Below are 23611 nucleotides of genomic sequence, written 5' to 3' on the forward strand. Positions count from 1 at the left end.
ATGTTCCTTAAAGGGCACAGCTACTGCCGCAGCGTCATTGTCCCTGCTGCTCGCCGCTGAATTCACGGGCCAGTGAATGAGTTAGAGATTTCAATGTGCAGTCGCTGATAAACGGGACAATGGGCGCAGGTATACTGCACCTATACACAGCGGATTTTTCGAAATATTCCGTCAACTCCAAGTTTCTCGCCGCTCGAAGTGAAAAAGTTTAATCAGTTTGCCGAAACAAGCTTATAGATCCCCCGGACTATGCTGTGAATCAAAAGTATATAAAAGTACGACACGCGACCGACGTACAAAGCGTCACACTACAGAGCAGTGTATCGACGCGTACACAGAGCAGCAGCAGTTTCCCGGCTCTATCGACAGCCACTCGTCACGATCGAAAGAGAGACGAAGCTCTGCAATTCTCCCGCGGGAGAGATAACTCGCCCTCGACGTTTCTTGCCGCGGGAAATTCGATATAATGCACACGCGATGACGTTGTATACTCGACTCGTAGTCGCGCCTGTGTTGTGCAAAGTCAATCTCCAAGCGGCTACTGTTTAATTGGTAAGTCGAGCTTTTTTGTGTCCGATACGTGAGAACACGTTTTAGGCGAAGTTTCGTACAAAACCATAGGGTCTATTGTCAGCGACGAAGTCTCGTCCGCGTCGAAATAAAAGGAAGCATCAGCCAAACGACGGCAGCAGCGCGTGTAACAGGCCAGTTTAAAAAGAACTAGCGGAGCGATTAAGGCTGTTAACGCGCCGTCGCGCGGGGATTAAGTTTTTAAGTTTTTTGCTCTCGTTTAACGACACTTGGTACAGCTCTTGCGTGTGAAAGAGAATGTATCACTCCGGAGTTGGAGAAACTATTCCTGATACGAAACTGTCGGCCCTGAACGACTATCGAGAGCCGCGTGAATTCAATTTAACGCGATCTCGTGCGCCTTTTTCTACGGAAAAAAACAATTCGAACTCGTTAACGGGGACGATTAAAAATTCATCGACCGTCTCGAAGACGAACACGAAGGTATAAGGAGATAAACAGAGCATCAAGTTATACGCGTATCTCGGGCTATAATTAAATCCGTTAATGCGATATTCGGGTTTCGCCTTTCAAAACAATTCCGCGTTCGCTAATGGAGACGTCACGGCCACATCGTGTGTTTTTCGACGAATTCGCTGCATATAACGAATGATGAAAAAACACTTTGAAACTCCCGACCGTTTCTCACCTTTCTCTCGCGTTTAATCCAACTAAAATTTCCGTCGGAAGCGAGTTAACGCACGAGCGCGCGCACTATATATAGCGAAATAATTAATCCAAGAAACTCGCGCCGTTACAGGAGAGAGACAACTTCTGCATTTGCTCATAGTCGTGTAAAGTTTATAAGCGAACCGGATAGATACACCCACTACTACGTGGATGTAGCTCTGATAATCTCGCGTATACCTCATCGTCTAGCTCCGCTGTAGTCTGTATATTATACGCGGCTGTTTATGCTATGCAGGTAAAGTCGCAAAAGTGTGTGTGTGTGTGTGCTAGAGAAAGTGGTTCCATTCTCACAGCGAAGAGCTTTTGTCCCGACTAATTGGGTTAGCCTAGTTTCCATCGATTCCGACCAGCGCCTTCTGTCTCGGACTTGCAAAAACTTGGGGAATTAAGTTTGACCTGCATAATGCGTTCCTCGGGAAATGACTCGCTCTTTTCGACTACTTCGACGAGATGTGTACACTCGAAGCATTTTTTTCGGTCGTTGTTATAGATCGCTCGCTATATGTTTCGGAATATAAATCTCCGAAAGCCTGCAAAAGCTTGATTATACGGGCTCGACGATGATGAGCAGCAGAGTATAGCGTGACCCATTTACTAATTATACACCGATGGACTGCACCTGAGCATCGCGCGCGTGTTTTGAAATTTGAGACGCACAAGCGGTGGGTGGATGCTAATTAGCCCCGGGTAATTAGCTAATCAAAACTAAGGCTGTATTATTATTTCATTTAAGAGTATAATCAACGATGTTATTTCGTCGGCTCTACGATGCTGCATCAGTGAATAATCGACGTTTGAATTCTCGCGCGCAAACGGAATACGCAATCAAGCTTGAGCGAGCGCCGCAAGCTCATCAAAAACTAATCAAGCTAGTGTATGCTTTTTTGTCGCTGCATGCAGCGCACAACAGCGCCATGGCGAAAAGCTTGATTAAGCCCCGAGAGGACTTGCAAGCGCGACGATTGTGCGACCCGAAGAAATAATTCGGCGGTCTCGCGCATCTCATGACTCATTCACGTGTATTATGCGCACAGAGCCGGAAATGAACTTTTTACTTTGTTTCGCGTAATTGACTCGGAGGGACTCTCGAGGAGAAGAGTTGATGAATTAGTCTCGAGGCTTCGGATGGATCGTGGGCTTTATTTATTTATGCGTCCTCGGCAGTTACGCGCGTGTAGCTCGATGAGATAGAGGGAGAGAAAGAGAGTTAGTTGACTGATATGGGATGCGGTTTGAAGTGTGCGACTGCAGAGTTAGTGCTGGCTAAAGTTATAGTGGAATTGTTTGTTGTTGGTAACTCGAGTTGAGCGATGAACTTTGTAATTGAAAAATTGTGCAGATGAACCCCTCTAGCGTCGAAAGAGGCAATTATTATGGCGAGCCAGAAATAGAACGAACTTTTCCTACTCTCTAAATGTACAAGAGTGAAAAATCACTCTAATAGAGTCAAATATCACTCTTTTGGGAACATAAAACAGAGCCAGTCGGAATAGAGTGAAAAGTAACTTTCTTCAAGAGTGATTCATGTCACTCAAATCCTTGAGTGACATGATATTTCTACTAATACTACAAACCTAACCTAAAAATAATTAAAAATGTATGTTTATCATCACGCTGCGAGAGCAACTTTTAAAGAAAGATAAATTTTTAAAAAATTACTTATTTTTACTATTATATTTTAGATTTATTATTTATTAACTCATTATTTAATTTATCGTTCGTATTATTATTAATTTATTATTCATGCATTTATATTATTATTACCTAATGTATTGATTTAGTATAGAGAATTAAGGAAATTAAAATTTTTTGACGGCGACGGGATTTGAGAACCTGGACCCCCAGCTTGACAGTCGAGTACAGTAACCACTCATCCAAACAGGACTCATGTGTACACAGACTTTCGGATCGAATATATCAACTACTTTACATATTAACTAAAGTTAATAATATATGAACAATAATTAATAAATAAAATCAACAATACTTGCATAATGTTACTAAACATCTGATTATTAGATAAGTCAATTTATATTTTTTAAATTTGCATTATTTTCCGTGCGACATCACTCCAGCATCGAGTGATTCAGAGCAGGAAAATTTTATCAGTCGATTACTTTGAGTCATTTTTATGACTCTATAGCTAGAGTGATATGGATCATGTTATGACTCAAACTTGAGTGATCTTACTGATCACTTCTTTTTAGAGTGAAAAAATCACTCTTGGAAATTTAGAGAGTAGGTGTATACACTAATTATCACGATTTAAATCAAACAGCCCCGCACGATCATTCCAGCTCGTCGAAAAGACAAGCTGTGCACCGTGAGTATAGCCCATTCAGCGCTTAATAAGCGTAACGCGATGCGAGAGAAGGCAATTCCGCGAAGCAAAAGACGGGTCGTTACGAGAGCTATATAGCCGAGAGTACTCTTTCTCTCGGCGGGAAAAAAAATTACGGTGATCCTCTTTCTCGCTCGACGAGGTAACCTCCTCTTGATTTACGCCGCTGCTATACAAGCTGTGTATATACCAGCCCCGAAAAACGCCTCGGAGTAAAACTGGCTGGGCGAATCCGGAGCTATTTTTCCCAGACCCAGCTTTTAAAAGGTCCGCGGCGAAATTTACGATTTTTCCCCAAGTGCTCCCGTAATAGCAAGAGCGACGTTATATTAAACGCTATTTATCTCCGAAACGTATATAAAATCACGCGATTCTCAAACTTTCGCACACCTTCGCAAAGTCTCTCTTTCTCGGAGTATCATTTCCATCCGCAAAGAAGCGCGAAATAACAGAGAAGAAAGATGCGAAAACGACGGAACTGCGCAGAGCACACGTGCGCTCTCGTTATACATCCCGCGAGCTACACGGAAAAGACATAAAAGATGGAAATAGAATGTAACGGCGCTCTGCTCGAGACTATCCGGAATCCGAGATTTTTCGATGAAAGAATAGCCTCGGACACAAGTGTTCAAATTCGCGAAATAATCACAACGCAACGTGACTCTATACGCACAGTATATCAAAGCGTCGAATCGATCTCGTCGACAGAGGCAGCAAAAATAGCAGACTCGCGCAACATATTCAGCCTTGTTAAAGGCAAAATAATTAGCCGCGACGATGGCTAATCGATTCGTTGATTAAGCGTCCGCGAAGGAAGCAAAAAGACGATTGCCGATCACCAGTAGTATGTAGGCTTCGCACATGTGTGTGTCTCTCTCTCTCTCTCTCTCTCTCTCTCTCTCTCTCTCTCTCTCTCTCTCTCTCTCTCTCTCTCTCTCTCTCTCTCTCTCTCTCTCTCTCTCTCTCTCTCTCTCTCTCTCTCTCTCTCTCTCTCTCTCTCTCTCTCTCTCTCTCTCTCTCTCTCTCTCTCTCTCTCTCTCTCTCTCTCTCTCTCTCTCTCTCTCTCTCTCTCTCTCTCTCTCTCTCTCTCTCTCTCTCTCTCTCTCTCTCTCTCTCTCTCTCTCTCTAGCTTGCAATGCGCGCTAGAGGGTCCAACAGGCGGTCGACTGATTATATACACTGGCAACGAGCCAGCGAGAGCTGTGCTCTCGTAATTATCCCAGGCGAGTATTATAGTCCCTTCGATGCTGTATAGTCGGTATACGATTTCTCTATGCGGACCGTGGAGTCTTGTATATTTCAAGCGCAGGTATCGGTAAAAAAATAAGGGGAGATATTCGGTTGACGAAATAGTATTTTAGACGTACGTTTCAATTGTACGCGCGACGTGATATCCGCATAGCCGTAAATCAAGCTCCGCGGTAACCGTGCGCACAATTAATCCTCATTCGCGCGTCGCTGATAAATTTATCCTTTATAGGCCCACACAGAAAATCGAGTAAATGAGCGACATTGTAACGCAGCGCGCGTCGTTATAATAATCAAGCTCGATTCATCGTTTCTATACGCATATGCACACACACACACGCGGCAGAACTTCAATTATAGAACGCTCTGACGGTCGGAATATCGCATAGTCGCGCCAATGATTAAGATAATCGATCGCGGCGAAAATATAATAACGCACGCTTCGCACAATAACACTTATTCCTCGATAACCGGGGAAATAAAGCGCGCGATATAATGGCCCACACTCTCCGCATACGTGCCTGGCATCGAGTTTTCACCTAGAGCTAAAAAAGCTCACACACACACACACACATACAGCAAACATTTCGCTTTCGAGCGCGAGTTACGGCCGTTACGTGATCGCTTATACGTATACGCGTTTGTAAATCACGGAGCCGCTTTATTGCATATACACGACGCGACGATGCACATACACGTATAGCGCTAAGTAGTGGCGTCGCGGCGATCGATAACAATCGCGACGACAAATATTTGGGGGTTAAGCGAATTCCGGCAGTTTAAAAGCTTTCACGCGCGAGCTTTACTCCGTTATATACGCACACGTGGCTATTGCGATGAGTGCGAATGTATAGCTCTGTATGTATAAGAGGAGATCGTGTGACACAGTAGAGTGAGAGGACAAACACGCTGTAGGGAGCTGTGTATATAGTTTATGAAGCGAAGCAATCTGTATTGATTACGAGAGCGAGAGAGAGAGAGAGAGAGAGAGAGAGAGAGAGAGAGAGAGAGAGAGAGAGAGAGAGAGAGAGAGAGAGGTAGAAGGTCGACGGGGAATTCGTTACATAGATATAGCGAGAGCGTCGATGTTGACGGCGCGGTAAGACACAATTGAAGCTGCTGCCTAAAGAGGAGGAGAATTTAGGTTAAAAGCTCGTAATGACGAGGATAAATCAAGGTGGACACTTGCGGACGGATTGATTCGGTGATTGCCCTCCGCCGCGACTAATTTCATCGCCTCCTATACTCACTCGCGTCATATCGTTTTTCAAGCGTGAAATTCTCAATATATGTATATACGCGTTGGATGGGAAGAATTGGAATTTACGTTCCGAGAAAAGGAGCCAATTTTCACTCTACTCTACCGCGCTCGATTATATTTATGAAAATGAGAGTATAAACTCGCCGCACGTATACAGGGCCGCTAGAAAACAAATTAAAGCGCTGAATAGGATTGTTATCGGGCTCGTTTTCTAAATTTAATAGCCATTCCGGCCCCGCTTATACACAGCCTCGATATATATATATATATATATAAAAGAAAAGAGAAGAGAGAGAAGGTGTATTAACCGAGGCGCGAACTTTAACCTTCTTGCCAACTCATTAAAGCGTGCGATAAAATCTGCGGGGAATGTATAAGTATATAGTAGGGGGAGTTTTCGCAGTTTTTTTTTCGCATTGAAGCTATATGAAAAAATCAATTTTTATACTACATTAAACTAATGCAAACCTCGACTTCCTCACTTACGCCCATGTCTGCTCAGTGTATCAATATCGTGAAACTCACCTGTAACAGAGAAACAACAATATATATATATATATATTAGAATATAAACATACAAGCATCGGTCATCAATTAGAATCAAATCTTTCCTCTGCCTGATCCCTGAGAAGCCAATTAAATCGCGAACAATCGAAAATACACGTCTGCGCGTCGTGTAAACATCCGTTCGGGCGTGGCGCAAAGAATAATCGCGCACAAGCATCAGGGGCGAATCTCCCGCAAGACACGCACACATGTGCAAATCAATCGTCCCGCGACATTGTTCGGAAGCTTGCGCCTATGTGTGCGTGGAACGTTGCCAGGGTGTATTTCGCGAATCGATCCTATTTATTGTACTCAAAAATTGCCTTTCTCGTATACAACTCGAATCGAGGTACATAATACGCGTTCTTCTCTAGCATCGCGAGTTATATGCATGCATAATGGTCGCATCTCGCGATAAATACACACGGTATAGGCTCGGCATGACGCAAGCCGCCCGATCAAACGTGTAGTTGTACACATAACGAGGCCGCAACTCGCAATCAATTCGTTGTCGGATGCGAGAGAGAGAGAGAGAGAGAGAGAGAGAGAGAAAGAGCTGCAGCGCAGAATATAACGCGCCGCATTACAAAGCTCGGACAGCCGCATGTGTGCTATCCGCGTATGATCCGCGCGTTTCGGCGGAGTTTCTAAAATCGTTGCTCTTACAGCCGTTCGGATGGTATGAAAAGTTCTTCGATATTCTTTAGAATTTTCAATTGAAAGATAGAAAAAAAAGCGCTGAAAAAGCTTCGATGTGGAATACTCGCTGAAAGGCTTGTGTGTATACTCCGGCGCATCTGCGCTTGACATTTGAATTCGAGGGTACATAGGCGTATGTGCATGTGCGCGCGATAAAAGTAGCGCCGGGTATCGGAGCTGCGAAGGCGCGAATTACCGCGCGCTGGGAGAGAGATCGTAAAGCCAGGCCTTTGTCAATCCTTCAGACTCGTAAAAAGAGCTTTCTCTCTCTCTCTCTCTCGCTCTCTTTCACGATGGATTGACGTCTGTTTTACTGTCTCGGGGAGTCTTTCCACGCGAGTGTATGTGTGCGTGGGTGATATTGCTTTCGTCGCTTCGTGCAGTGTGTTTACGGACTTTGCGTGTAAGACATTCTGATGCAATGCATCGAATGTCTCTCGTGGGAGTACAAGGTGACTTCTATACAGCTGCAGCTGTATAATCCAATAAAGTCAAGTATGAGAAATCGAATACCCGGAGATAAGAGAGGGATGCCCACCCCGATTCTCAACGAGCCATATCGAGCCTTTTGACAAGCGCTCATCCTCTCGCTCCTAGACAAAGAAAGCGCAAGCTTTCGTCTGCCGCTCCGCTTCTGGCTATGTACGAGCTGCTGGAGGAGCTGAAAATTACTCGACCGGAAGAACTCGCTGAGCTCTCTCAAGTATACGCGTATACATGCTGAGATCGATGCTTATAAATTATAATAAAAAATGCCTTAATTTTCTATCAATATAATCGAGATAATAATAATAATCAAGAAACACGAGAGCTTATTACCGTCGCTGATGTTCCTCTCGAAACTCCTCTCTCAAAGCCATGTAAGAGCATCGGAGAATATTCCCCGAGAAAGATAACATGCCGCGGTATGATTACCCGCTGCTTTGGATATAGCCGAAGGCACAGCTCTCTTCTTTTGTGCGCGATCGCTCGAAAATAAAGTAACAGCTGCGTTTAATCTTGAAAAATCAAAAAGAACAAGATACTAAAATACTCGGTGCGTATATTAATGCGAATTAGAGAGGTACAAATTATATTTCTGCATATAATGGCTTTCCGAGTAGCCTGGCAGCCGGCCAGACTCTCCGAATACATCAAACGATTCAGCACCGCCGCATCGGATCCAAAAGTGCCGGCTCTTCCGTCTTGATTTATTTATCGAAAAAAATAAAAAAAAAAAAGGCGAGGCGATAGGAAGAGGCAATCGCACTTATCGCTCGCTCGGATCCATTATTTATTGGCTCGAGGGAAGAGAGAAAGGCCTTTTGTGGGCCGCTATTTATTAGCGAGTTTATTTTTCAGCAGAGGGCATCGACGGCCGATTCTTCAACGCGCTGTATCTATTCGCGCCGATTATACAGTTCGCGGCTCACCGAGTTTTCAAAATACGTATACCGCGTTAATGCGTATACCGAGAATTTTCGCGTCGCCGGAGAATTATCATTACTGCTTCGTCCTTCCATTTAAATTCCTGAGTTGTAAATCTGCATATTTTTAGAAAAGTTCGCGACGACTCTGGATTTAAACGCACTACATAAACGCGCGTGTACGGTTTTGTTTACCTACTGGGTGTATATTAACTCGTACACACACACGCGCACGCGCGCGCGCGCGCGCGAGCTGCTCATTGTTTTATACTCGGGTTCAGAAATAGTTTCAATATCCAAAGGGTTTAAAATAACTCAATGCCTGCTGAGTAGAATTAAAAATAGAAGAGATGCCGGCCTTTGGGCTCAGGCGTACATAAGAATGCCATATGTGCTATCACGCTTTTATAATAAAATTAAATTTTTCAAAAGAACCAATCAACATCGCTCGAAGTGTATATTCATCGAAAAGGTCACCCGCCGTGAATTATTATCGATGAATCGCGGAACGTCAATTAGAGGCATTGTTATGGAAATAGCCGAGAAAAGAAAAGAAAAGCATCAGCTTCGAAGGAGTATACAGGAGGACAAGACACAACGTGGCGTTAACAGCGTTATCGGAAGCGCCGTCAATTTCCGAGCCATGCGCACAGAGCCGCGTCGCTGCTCTTTTCGACGCATGTGCCAACCGCACCAGCGGGTAAAGCGATTACACCGAGGCTGGTTTCCGCGGTGAGCGAGCTGATAGCTATATAGCAAGTCGAATTTGGCTTTGAATTTCTCGCGCGCGGTCGCGATCTTTTATGCAAAATTATCGTGTGATATCGTTATACAAACGAACGCAGTCTGAAAATATTCGATGAAACTCTATTTATACAAGCTGTTTATAAATAATTCAATGGAAAGCGGGCTATCAGACATATGGAGATCTCGAAAAGACGCGTCTCTCAGCTTATGAATAAATCTCTACACAAGCCGGCTATTCTCGTTTCCGTTTATTTTGTATACAAGGCCCGAGAATATGTAAGATCATTTAAAGAAAAAATAATAGCATTAAGCGCGCGCGGATTTCTTCTCGAAAAAATAGCAGCGGCTCGGAACAATTACGGCGAAATCTCCCAGCGTAATCCGATATATCTCTCTGCATCACGCGCGTATACAAGTGTGCAGGATTCGAGAAATGCGCGTCGGCTTGCGCGTTCAAGGACGGGACGAATTTTCTTTTTGTATCGTCTTGCCGCGAGAAAAATGAACGTTATTCTCATTTCGCGTGACGAAGGCCGGCTATATACTCGCACCCTCCGATTTTTTTTTTTGTCGATAAAACGGGGTATTTATACGTACTTTTTGGCGTTCGATCGATCGCGATGAAATTTAACCGTCGATCTATACATCGACCGAAGTGATCGACTTTAATTTCGTATATAGGTTATACCCCATCGCCAAGAAGACTGGAAGAAGAACAACTTCGTCATTATATATACATATATATATATATATATATATATATATATATATATATATATATATATATATATATATATATATATATATCGGAAATATTTTTACAAGCAGCTCCGGTACAGCCGCGGTCTATCTCATTACCCGCCTTCTCTCTATTTTCTCGTTCGAGTGCGCTTTTCTCTCTCGCGACCCCAGCGACATTCATCTCGTATAATAGTCCACCCCCCTATTGCCCCGGTGGAACCGCAATTCCGACTCTCTCTCCCTCTCCCTCCCATAGGTTCCCCATTTCCTCTTACGAGTGTGTGCGTGCGTGTGTGTGTGTGTGTGTACCCTCGAAGTCGGTATTCTTTTATTCATACAGTCCTCGTGTCCTCCAGTCCCGAAAATTACCTTCGAATTTTCCGATCTCGTCTGTGACCGAGAGAGCTGGGAATCTTATATTCACGTAACAGTGGCGTATATGGACGAGCGGTACGCGAGCCCGCGGTAGAGAGAAATTCTCGTATCGTGTGCGGAACACAGGATAGCGGTGTTATTAGAAATTTCATTTTGCTCCTTTTTCGGCGCGAGCGACGCGCGGTATGAGGGAGATATACAATTCCGGAAGTCGTGTTCTCTGCGTGACTGAGATATTTAGTCGACGAACGTGCGCCTGTTATTTATAATCGAATTTCGAGTAGTACTATTTTTTAAAGAACTATAATAAAATAGCGCTCGCTAAAGCCGCCGAGTTGAAAGTTTAGCGAGAATCAATACCATCGGCGAGTAGTAGTATAGTAACACGGCGATTCTATCGCACCTCTCTAACACCACCGACTTACAACTTTCCGAAAAACTTATCATCGCCTTAACTTCGCAACTTCCCTCCCTCTCTTCCCTTTCCGCTATTCGATTTCTCCGTCTTCGCGTGTATAAACGCGCTATTCCAGCGGCGGTAGATCCCCCGGTGAGAGCAAAAAATACGATATCCACGAGAGAGACGGCTTGTGTATAAGGAAGCGTACGAAGAGGAGCCGAGAAAAAACAATATTCCCGGTATGAAAGGGACCGGCTTTCATTCTGACGAGTGTTTTATCGGGGAGAGAATGAAGTGGAACAACGATCGAGGCTTTCCTCCCCGAGTTTCACGGCTCATTTGGCCTTCTTTTTTTTCGCCGCGGCTGACTTATATTCTTATGTATGATCATTCGAAAACGACGTGATTTTTCGTACGATAAAGGAAGTGATTTTTCTCGACGACGACACGATCGAGTGGCTTGTAAACGAAGCGGTAATTGATTTTCAAACTTCGCGATCGGTTAACTTGACTTTGCGGAAATTCAATTTCCCGAGCCCCGCAGTTCCTTAAAAAACAATATATATATAAGGGGTAAGCCGCGTATATAGCTGTAGTCGTGTATAATTGGGTTATCTATTCGGGGATTAAGATTCGCGTTCGGGAGGGAAACCCTTCAGATTAAGTGGGAATTATCGCGAAAATCCCTTTAATGTGCGCGTATGCGCGGCCGGTCGTGTGTTATATACTCGTATAACCCTTTACTCCATTATACGAGCACTGAAGATAAGGCTATACCAACGTAACTGAATTCCAACGTACAGTTCCATCGCGTTAAGTAATATCGAAAATTTCGCCTACTATTCGAGAGGTATAGACGACGAGAGCGCGAGTAATAAAAATAAAAAAAATCGTCGCTGTGACAGCCGAACAACAGAACGACAGCGTCAGCCGAACTACAAAGAGCCTTTTATGGTACACAAAGCGCTCCACTTCCTCCATCACGGAGCGAGCCACAACCGAGCGTACTCTATTACAAACTTTCGGCGAAAAAAAGAAGGCGGAGCGGATTCACCGAACGGAGATTCCGAGTGAAGTTACCCTCGCTATATACAGAGAGAGAGAGAGAGAGAGAGAGAGAGAGAGAGAGAGAGAGAGAGAGAGAGAGAGGGACGACGGCCCCATGACGCGATTCAGGAAACCATCTTAAAGTTGGCCTGTTGGAAGTTCCCCGGAGCGTAGTGTGTGTACGCGGTGAGAACCTTTCCTATGTATACTCGTCCCGATATGGCAATCTATTTCGCTCGATGGAGCGAGCACAGAGATGACCGCTTCGATGTAAAGGACCGGATTTGGCTTGCGAAAATCTGCTGTCGATCATCGCGCCGGTATGCCTCTCGAGGAGGAAAGACTTGAATATTTGTCATTGCGAAGCTTTCTCGATTTGGGATGATGAGGATGTGAAATCTTCGGGAGTAAAACATCGAAATGTAGTTGCGGATGGAACGTTTATTCATGTTTCATTCTACAATGTAATAGTCATCAATTAATATTTTTTAACAAATTGTCAGCATCGAAATACTTTCTTTATTTATGTTAAAGCTATGCAGTCCAGTAACTTAAAAGATTAAGTTCAAAAATTTAGATAAAGTAGGATTTCTCAATGAAATTCGCTACCAATGAGCAATTTAACGTCTGCCTCGCTCAAATATTTGAATATGATCTCATACGCAATGCAGGAAGAATCAGCAAACGGAATTAACTCGCTCAGTATCGAACAGCCCCTCTCGATAACTTTTTGCCGAGCAATAGCCGCGTTTAATTTTGCATCCAACTGCGACGCATAAAACGGACATAAGCTGTGGAGATTGTGCTTGAACTGCTCGACGAGTTCTTTATTTCTGGTATACCGAGCCACTACGTCAAGCGGCTCCTTCAGTACGAAGTAGTACGTGATAGTGGTACCTTCGATCTTGGTAGTCTTCATGGTTTTAAGTTCATCTTGACACTTCTGATAGTAGTCCTTGATCTCCGGTTGAGCGTCAATCAGCTTCAGGTTGTAATCGTCGAACTGCTTCTTGTTCGTCTTTGCCTCGACTTCGGCCACGTACTCAATGATCATATGCAGCGCCTCGGTGTCCTCCATGACTATTACCAGCTCGAAGACCGATTGCGTGTCCTGGGGCTTCTGCTCCAAGACTTTGAGATTCAAATCACTTCCAAGTTCCAGCAGCAGTCTCATCACCTGTTTTCTTTCCATCGTGTAACTGGCTCGTGCAAGGGCTAACGGCCAGTTTTCTCTGAAAATGTCGTGTATCTTCAGTGTGCACAAAAGAAACGGCGTTATACCATTTTTATCCTTGGCGTTGATTTCTGCACCCCTTGAGATCAGGTATCGAACGTTATCCAGCATGGATAGTTCACTCGCGAAGTGCAAAAGTGTTCGGTTATCGTCTGACTTGTGCAGGACGTCGAGTCCACTTTCCAACACCACGTCCGTCACGTTTTTGTTGACATTCTGGACCGCGAAAGTTAGGGCGCTATTTCCGTCAATATTTAGCCTTTTCAGGTCTGCTTTGTACTCATCGATACAGAATCTCAACAAGTTGATGTCGCAGAACCGGACGACATTGTTGAAGGGCGTCCAGTTATAGGTGTTAGGTACGTTCAAGTCACTTCCAAACTCCAGAAGCATTTTTATTATACATTCATGACTGTTGTCGATATTGAGCATCGTGGCCCAGTGCAGAGCTGTGTTGCCCAGATCGAGGGTCCTAGCAGTGAAGTTCGCGCCTGCACAGAGGAACCAAAAAACCATATCCGCGTCACAGCATAAAACGGCATCGTGCAACGCCGTGGCACCTATATTGTTTTGGCTGTTGATGTCGGCACCAGCACGGGTGAGAATTCTTACCAGCTCCAAATCGCCCGTATAAACTGCGCAATGGAGTGGCGAACATCCGTTAACGTCTTTGGTGTTTACTTCGGCCCCGGCATCCAACAGCAGCTTCACAAAACTGTATCTCTGTTGTGCCCTATAGAGAGCATCCGAGGTATCAGCGGGGTCTTTAATGGCGCTCGTGGCTCTGTTTGCGACGGCAAAGCGTAACGACTCCAAGCCATAGAATCTCATGAACTCGTATTTAAAACCGTTGGGTATCATCTGCATTAGTATATTTGAATGGCGCTTGTTGGTAACGGCGAACTGCAAGGCGGTTTCACCTTCCGGAGTCTTAAGGCGAACATCGGCGCCAAGATTTATCAGTTTAATGGCCTCGGGGATGAAATCGTACTTGACGGCGAGGTGCAAATTCGTCATGCCGAGCGAACGACTGTTGACAAGCAGACCGCCGTCCTTGAACAACTGACTCACCATAGGTACGTTGCCTGATTTGAGAGCTTTGAACATGAGCTTTGTGTAGTATCTTCTGCTGCTTCGATGCATACGCTTTTTGCAGATGCGACGAATGGTTTTACGACGTCCTTTGGTATTCGCAACGCTGGCTTGCTTCATAGCTGAAGTGTATTATTAGATGTATCCAGATGAAAAATTAGATGGCGCCCGAGTTGAGGTGATACATCATCAGAAGTCAGCGTCCTTAGTACTTTCAGTCAGAGATGGAGTTTGGTCTTTCTAAAATTGAGTACAACTAAAGATGTTGAATAATGTGGAGCAGTGACTTTTCAAAAGGTGACACGACACTATTTACTTACACTTATTTATTTCGATGCTCGAATTATTCGTGCGCCAATGTTATAGAAGCCTTCGACAACCTTCTTATGTCGACTTTACTTTCCGGGTTCTGCGAGCAGAATGAACATCTGAGTCTGAAACCACGAACATCAACTTATATCCGGCTCCGTTTGCCCCCACCCTTGAGTTTACGGTTCACTCGTCCGGCGACAAGTAAGACGTTAGGAGTTTAACTCGTATTTGTATACATAAGGCCGTGTCCAGAATTGACCGGATTAGTTCGTACCTACATGGACAATAGCGTTTTCGACAGTGCTGCCAATGTATTTTGGCTTGGTTAGGTGCAGCCTGCTAGTAGGCTGCGCCTAACCTCAAAAGCCAAATAATTACTTGCATCTAACCTCAAAAGCCAATCGGCAAAGACAGTATCCACTACTGACCGAATTTGGCCGTCACTTCGCAAAAAATTCAATCCCCTAATTCTAACAAACGCGCATTATCGCTTTGTGTGTGCCATTCACTCCAGCATATAATAGTGTTCCAGAAACGTGCCGCCACGATAATCGAGTGACTTACGCTCGTTTCCACATCGGCCCCGGTGTACTCAACCCAGACATGCATACTCATATGAAGAAATTCGCCAAAAAGTTCTGAGCTATAGGAAACAGAGTCGAAGATTAGTCAAAAAATAACAGATATGAAGAAAGACAAATTCGACATTATTATTCTACAATACTTCTGTAAAGTCATTTTGCTTTTGTTGCAGATTTCGTCGTGTATAGGTATATGATCGCCAGCAGTAGTAAATCAGCTGAAACACGAGTACTTAGTCGGCGGTGACGAGTCGTTAATTGACTAATTACACGCGGAACACAGGCGGAATGATCGACGAGCACCGGATGATAAACGCGCGAGATTACCTCCGCGAGTGTCTTCCTAATACGACGTTGCGATAACGAGTCGTGTGCGATAGCTTCGCTTTACGCAGACGTCCTATATGTATACGTGAGTTTCGTTGAACGCAAAGCGATGGTGATACCACCCGCTGCGCGATCAATCCTTTGAGGAGAACGTGGATAAAGTGTAATGCGCTCTGCTCGACCGCTGTGGAGTGGCGTGTAATGCCGCTTGTTCAAGCTGACTCTTGAGAAAGAGATGTGCGTGATTTGATCGTTATACTTTTAAATAACGAGCTTTCACGATAACATCGAATTTCTTAATAAGCTTGGCTTGAAATTCGATTTCGCGCATGCATAATGGCTCCATAATACTATCGAGTTTCGGTTAAGTATCCGTAATCACGCTAGCCCGCGCGCTCGAATTGAATGTATTGAGTTGACACGAGTGGATCGATATTGTCTAATTTTCATGTCATGCATAGCGAGCGTTTCATCTTGCGCGAGTGCGCTCTATCGATGTATATTCACGAACGAAGCCATTTTAACGACATCTCCAATTTCACACCAGAAATAAAGTAATTATTCATAACAGCCTTTAATTGTACCCGATAACGAGCCTTAACGTTAGCTGCGGCGCATAAATAAAATCATCACGTCCACCTCGGCAACTCGCACGTCCGTCGGCTGCGCGTCCAAAGCCCCGTCGGCGGTCCTCTGATCCACGATAAGATCTGATCTCTCTCACTTTCTCTCTGACCCCTTAAGCCGACACACGGCTTCGATAAGGATGAATTTATGGAGATCCTTTGGCCGTATACATAGATACCGAAGAACACTCATCCGGACGTATAAATCTCAGTGTCGTTTCCGCTGCTACACTTTTTGAATGACAAATGGCACATGCAACGCGCCGCATACCAGGGGGAAACCCTTTGCGAGCAACGACTTAATTACTAGTGATTCGTCTATGGAAGAATCACCTTGAGGCACACGTGCGCAGCCGTGTGATTTTACGGTTTCCCTGCTACTGCACGTAGCTGGCTGCACTGGCGGCGCGTGCGAAATCCCAACTCATGCATACTCCACATAATACATCCCCAGAGCGCATCAGCATACGGCGGAGTCTACACTCCTCCCCCGCAATACGTCGCGACGACGGATGGGATCCTTTCCGTAAGCCGTTTTGCATTCCGCCTCGCGCCGTTCCTAATGATACATGCACGAGTAGCTCCCTGCACAGCATTGGGTATGGCTCTGTGCTCGATCGAGATGCTGAGGATTACGTACCATCAGGTGCAGTGTAATTGAGCTTGGATTTCGTGAGATGATTTCTCGATTCGCTTGATTGGTGTTTTTTTTTTGCATTCTCTAGCGAGCAATTAGCCATTACGCGTGACTAACCGCAGTGTGATTATGAAACTGTAAGAATAACCTCGCGCGGCCGTCTCGTCTAAGGATTATTATTTCAAAATTAAAATTCATATTGGATTCCCGAGGCACTACTGTGTTATTTTTCCATCTGCGCGGGTGCGCGAGTCAATTAATAAAACATAGAATTCCCATCCTGCAAACACGACGTTTTTATATTCTCGTATACACACGCGCAGGCACGTGCACTGTTCATTCATAAATATTCCATCCATATCTATCCGTCGTGGGACTATACCCGTAGCGAAGAGAATCTTATCTAACGGTATACAATTGCGTCTGTAGGCTTCCGCTCGGTAAAAATATTCTCCTCATCCGCGAGTCATTGTGTAACCCTTTTCCTCCTATAGATTCCGTAAACACGTCGCAATTCGTGTTTCAAATGCGCTGCAGAGCATCTCGGATAATTTACTGTCCCCCCCCCCCCCCGCGTACGCACATTCCATACATACATACAACACATCCGCCAGCGGCTCTCAGAGATGGATGGAAAAAAATTAGAGAGGAATCGAGGAATTACTCACGATGTCTTTACGTAAGCGAATGACTTCTTTACGTCGGCAAAAAGGAGAAAGACTGCGTAACTGTATACACTATATATAGTGCGAACGATGAGAAATTCTTAATCGCTGATAATAGTCCTCGCGACTGACGATCGTGAAGGACGCGATTTTCGACTATAAACGCCGCGTATTATCGAGCAGCCGAGCTATTATTGATTTCCCGTCCGCGCTGCATATATAGGTCAGCGCAATTATATATCCAAGTTGGATTTTTCACATTAACTGCAGAGAGAGAGAGAGAGAGAGAGAGAGAGAGAGAGAGAGAGAACAGCCTGAGCATGGGAGCGACTTGGCCGCAATCGATACTCGGCTCCACGTCGCGAATATAATTAGGCCGCGCGCGGGATGTATATAGGACGTGTATATAGCAGCAGCTCTTTTTCCCGGGTAATAGTGACTGATGATAACTATGCACTTCAGCGGATAAAATTGCCCTAAAAAAGTGTGTAAAGGGTAAAAATTTCCTATACAATCGATCGCCTCGGACTGTGTGTTATATACAAAACGAATCGCGAGAGTATAACGCAGGGTTACACAATGCGCGATAATCCACTTTCATCTCGCGCGCGACACGATACAATAAAGAACATTCTCCTGAAAAAGTACCGACGTATATCGCTTCGAAGCTTCTTACCGCGTCAATTTCAGAAATTAGGTATATATAACGCAAACCGCTAGTTTCCTCGTCTGATAAATCATCGAATTCGTAACGATAATAATAATAATAATAATAATAATAATAACAATAACAAGCAGAGAATACAAGGCAGGAGGATAGGTGCAGAGAACAGTGTATACAGCTAGCCCTTACACACACGTCGCTTATTAAGCCTTACGACCTTCGATATCTCTCGCGACTACTGCTGCGACATGTGCTATATACATACTATATATACACACTATGTGGAGCGAGAGTAGCACGAGGCGACGATGGGCCGGTTAATCGATAATTGCATTCGCGCCTCTCTCTCTCTCTCTATCTCTCTCCGCGCGCGCAAGACGCATCGGGAGAGGGATGTAGCGCGCGCGAAGTGCTGAGAGCGCGCTGTAAGTGCGTTATTACGAGCTGTGTGTTATACGGCTCTGTAAGCGTGTGTGTGTGTGTGTGAGTGGAAGGTTGGAGGTTGGGTGGTTTTTACGAAGATTTCGCACTTTTTGTTCGCGAACGAAACTTGACTTTTTTCGTTATTATCTTTTGCTTTTTATCTAATATTATAAAAAGCGTTTTGTGGCCCTTGACCATAACGAGATCACCGTAAACCTATAGTCCCGCGAAGCATAAGACTGAACCGTATAGTTTTACGTCCCTCGCATCATTTACGATTTATATTACGGAGATAATATAGCTGAATAAATGAGCGATGAGTTGGAAATTTAATATCTTATAGCAACAGGTGCGAGCGCATTTCAATCGGCCGAAGATGGACTGCAGCTTCATTCGCGCATCGGATCCTGTGCGTTAGCTGCGCTTGCTCATGTTTTCGCTGAAGTTTCGGAAGAGCGAGGAGAGCTTGCAGCCGTAACTCAAACTTACGCTGCGTTATCGAAGTAATCACAAAGTTATATACGTGTACGAAGACGAAAAAAAAAAAATTAGTCTGAAATTTCGTTCTCGCGTGTGTATCGGGGGATTCCCAAACCGCTTCTTATCGATTATCTCAGCAATTATTTCCTCGTCGAGTAAGGTATCACAAAAAGCTCTCGCCTAATCAAAATTGTTCTCCCCAAAGTGTGTTCCTGAAATTAGAATATACCCTCGCGTGCGAACCACGTCCAAACTCGCGGAAATCAGTCTACCCCCCCGGAGAGAAGCAATCGGGCAACGATAAACAATAAATACGACATCGATCCTCGTCTCTCTGCACAGAGGAATAGTTAGACGTGTGCGCCGCGGCTGTTTTCTATTATTAAACGGCCGCCGTTTCAGGACACATCGCGATTGATTCGCCGTCGCGAGTTTATATATTAAGGACGTATGCAGCGCCTTTTAATTAGGGAGAGCTCGCGTGCGGGACACGTCGCCGAGAGGAGCTGTATATAGCGAGCTGGTGATTGAGATCGATGAGATTTATCGGCCCCGCGGACGAGAGATGCACGAGTATATAGTCGCGGACGTTCGAATCGGAAGACAAATTGCTCGAGCGAGCTCGAGGTTATATTGCGGTGTTGCCGCTGGAAATTGAATTATTGTGGCAAAGCACACACATAAGGTTTTTACGCCCTGGTGTACCAAGGTCAGGATGGGTATTCGTTTTTGAAGCAAATAGCGTCGAGCTCGTGTACTTATACTCAGCCGAATCAATTTGTTTTCATAACTAGAGATCTCCGCGAGAGCAAACGCGTCCCGCCATCGACAAATACCCTACGCCCAGGCAAGGCAAACAAATTTACCCTCCCCGGCACTCTAAAAGCCCCGAAACCGCCTCGAGACCACACCTCGCGCTCGTAATACACGTTCCACACCCCTGAACTCGGCCCCTCGAATTACAGCACACGAATGCCGGAGCGCGCAAGAAAGAAAGAAGCTTCATAACCGTCCTCGGCTAAAGACACTGCCTGCTGCATCGCTAACCGCCGCGCGGCTGATGGTAACCACCAGCAGCGCAGCATCAATCCATATAACGACAGAGAGACCGGCGCGTCCGAGAAAAAAGCTCGAGAGAAGGATGCTTACAAGGCCTGTATAAGCAAATGCGCGAACACGCGAGAGCGGCTCTGTCATAACGCTACTGAAATCGATGGAAATCGGGCTTGGGAAAAAGCTCCTGCACAAGAGAGAGAGAGAGAGAGAGAAAGGGAGAAGCGAATACTGGGGCTGAAAATAGCAGCGCGTATAACCTAGCGGACCTTCGCTCACTGCAACACACACGCGACAGATAAAGCTCTATGGCCATCGCAGCTTGTTTTTTGTTTTTTGGGTTCGTCACCGCCGTTTATCGATCCTCAGGGAGGGATTATAAGTACATCGAGCTGTATAGTTTCCCGTGTCCTCTACAGTCGAATCTTTTAACCGTACTCGCGTTGATGGACGATTCGAAGCTCAAAGCTGCGTGATACTACTCGAAGGTTATACTTGCGTATATACGAAAGCTCGAAAAAGCTTACCTCTCTCAAAGTTTTTAATCGCCTACTCCGCAACTTTATAGCCCACTCGCAAAGCAAGTGGGTCAATTCGATGTTATAAAGAGGATACACTGCTTTCCCACCATAGAGAATCGAGATTTATTATGCTCGAATTGAATGCGAATCGCTCGTCGCTGTGTACACAGCTTCAAAGGAGAAAAGCTCGTTTCTCGCGCGTAAAGTCGAATTGAAAAGCGCGTTTAATCTCGCGTGATAAAAGACGTGCCGCCCGGAAAAACTTCAAGCGTCAAAGCGAACTACGACGGATAAGGTGCGATAAATTCGAGAAACTTTAGGTATACCTATCACGTTCGACAAGTCCGAGCTTTTTTCACGACGGCGTGTTTATTAGGAAAAATTCATAATGATTTTTCCAAGTTGCGAGCGAGATCGTCCGAGTTTTTTCGGCGGGGGGGGGGGGGGGGGCCTCGATATAATAAAGTTACGGAGATGCGCGCGCCAGAGATATATAGCTATAGTGTATAGTTGAGGAAGTCGGCGATGGAAAAAGGTCAGGGTCTGCGTGCTGAGACACGTCAGAACGCGTATAGAATATGCCGTTTGTATGGCATGTTTTCGAGATTTTTCCGGCTCTTATCGCTCTCGTTATAAATAAACTTTATTATACCTGTACATCGCAGTTGCACTTGACAGGCAGCTGAAAATGTAAAACAATAAAAATCCCTTATTTTCTCTCCCTCTCGAAGCATCGGCGCGACAAAGCCGCGTATAATAAACGGCCGGCGCAACTTTCTGGCGGGCCGCCAGAATTCGGTTCTTCACCTCGATTAGACGAATGTTACGGCTCTCGGCCATCTGTGTATACACATATATATGCTCAGCTCTCGCGAGCACGCTTTAATTGAATTTAGTGAAACGTCGCTCGCTCGCGCGAGCCCCTTACCGGCCGCCAATCAATTTGTCAGACACGGAAGCTTTTCGTCCCTGTGTCTGTGTCTGTGTGTTTGGGTGTATGCAATACACAATATACCTTTTTCTTGGCGTCTGGTGATTAATCGTTGCGATTCTGCGCTGGGATCGAAAATTTCGTTTTGTTTACATAGACGATCTGCGGTTTTCACTTCTCTCTCTCTTTCTCTCTCTTTTTTTTAATTCGGAGGACACCTGCGGGTAATTTATGAAGCTTCAGCAATACCATTAGTTATACACGCGCGGCTATGGTGACTAATGACGGAGGTATAGCATTGAGATAACTCAAAATTATTTTCGATCGCTGCGATGGTGTAAATATAGAGTTGCGGAATTCCTCTAGCTCGTATATCTCTTGGATTTTACATTGAGCTTGTGTTTTTTTCAAAAATCCTCAGCGAATCTTCTGTCGTGTAAGGTACGGCGGGAAATCGCAAAGGAGTGGAGAAAGCTCACGGGAAAATGGATTGTAGCGCGCGTGTGCTCTCGGACAACTGAGTTATCGTCGCTCTTTGCGCCGAGAATCTTGGCGGTATGGCTGACGAACGATTAAATGCGCATTTCGAACGCGGTACGTTACAGCGAACAAATCGACCACTTTTCCGTCCGAGCGTCGAACTCGTCTTCAGTTCTAAATATAATAACGCACGAGTCCCTCTCTCAGCGCCAGGGTCAAGAACACCCAAGTGTCCAGTGCAAGTAGCGATGCACCGGAATAATAAAAGCTCCGCGCGATAATCGAAGCTCTCGTCGCGCAAGCTCGCAGCGTTATTTTCCCATACATGTGGCGCGCATTATTCATCCCCTCGCAGCGCATTTCTCAATTATCGATCAGCGTATACGTGCGGTGCCACATACATTGTCCTGCATCGCGCTCTGGCAAAATACGCGTCGACGTGCCACTTTCTTGCGCCGCGCGTTTATACGTATATACATGTGCGGGCTGCATTATGCTTTACAATGTGCAGTGTGTATAGCGCGAGTAGTCGGTTAATCTGCGAGGGAATATGAAACATCCTATAAATATCGATTAGTCGCTGAGAGAGAGAGAGAGAGAGAGAGAGAGGGACGATATCATGGAACAAAATGGATTCCTCTGCACCAGGCTGTGGAAATATTATATTGGATTTCAGGTGATGCAGCGCTGTGTGTTTATACCTGTGATTTCCCGAGGAGCTAACCCCTTGTGGATTGTTTTTTTCTTTACATTCGTTGGTTAAGGGAACGAGAGATGATGGCAGCGCGATGACGATGACGGAGTTGGGGTAATTAGTTTGATCAGCGAGACGTGAATTAGCGAGAAATTAGTTTCTCCAGCTGCGGGGAGCGTGAAATTGAAGAATAATTCTCCAGGCGTCTGCGCACAACCAGACCGTTTTGAGGTAATATGCTTTTCATTTATTCCTGATCGTTTACCACACTAACAACCTACTTTTTGTAAAAAAAAAATAAAATAACGTCTAGATACTATTATCCAACGATGATGCATCGCGTCTATTTTTATCCGAAATCCCAACGCTGAGAAGAGAGAGTCAGCATCGCGAGAAACAAACGATTACACCGGGCGAACTTTGATTCTTCCTCAAGAGCGAATCCGACGGCGCTTTTATGTGGAACGGCAAAAAATAAAATAAAAAAAACAAACAGCATCAGCTGAACAGGCGAGGAGAAATCATTCCAAAAGTCAATTTCCGTCGGTGTGTTCCATTATCGTCGTGCCGCGCGAGCGATAACGAGTTCTTCTTCTCCTCTCTAAACACGTCGGCGACTCGGCGAGAAAAAAAAAGCGCCGCTGCTTTATTACTATTGAGTTTCGCGGAAAAGTGCATCTTGATGAATTATAAATAAATATATCAGTAACTCGGGCTCGAGTGCGCATATTTATAGCTAATTTAGTTTATCGTAAAGTTTATACGATTGCTCGTTACCACGAGTGTGGAATTTCAGCAGAAGAGCCAGAGATCACCGACA

The 23611-nt window shown here is 45.0% G+C and overlaps 2 protein-coding genes across 7 annotated transcripts in view; both read right to left on the bottom strand.

Moving 5' to 3' along the window:
• Nucleotides 1-23611, bottom strand: part of LOC100116629 (protein kinase C, brain isozyme) — a 65173-nt gene that overhangs the window by 34993 nt on the left and 6569 nt on the right. The gene's annotated exons all lie outside the window — the stretch shown is intronic.
• LOC100679662 (putative ankyrin repeat protein RF_0381) lies at nt 12493-14849 on the bottom strand. Of its 2 annotated transcripts, none has more exons than XM_003425602.4 (2): nt 14718-14849; nt 12493-14637 (listed from the first exon to the last, which is right to left on the bottom strand). In XM_003425602.4, the coding sequence occupies exon 2, from the start codon at nt 14515-14517 to the stop codon at nt 12664-12666; it is 1854 nt and encodes a 617-aa protein (XP_003425650.1). In that variant the 5' UTR covers nt 14518-14637; nt 14718-14849; the 3' UTR covers nt 12493-12663. The 2 variants fall into 2 exon arrangements, with proteins under 2 accessions (XP_003425650.1, XP_031783634.1); XM_031927774.2 differs by having other exon boundaries at nt 12493-14653; nt 14718-14838.

Source organism: Nasonia vitripennis, chromosome 3, assembly GCF_009193385.2.
Source record: "Nasonia vitripennis strain AsymCx chromosome 3, Nvit_psr_1.1, whole genome shotgun sequence".
Classification (NCBI taxonomy): domain Eukaryota; kingdom Metazoa; phylum Arthropoda; class Insecta; order Hymenoptera; family Pteromalidae; genus Nasonia; species Nasonia vitripennis.

What these genes read in the sequence shown, in the direction of transcription:
- LOC100679662 (XM_003425602.4), bottom strand. Translation starts at nt 14,517, where the DNA reads ATGAAGCAAGCCAGCGTTGCGAATACCAAAGGACGTCGTAAAACCATT.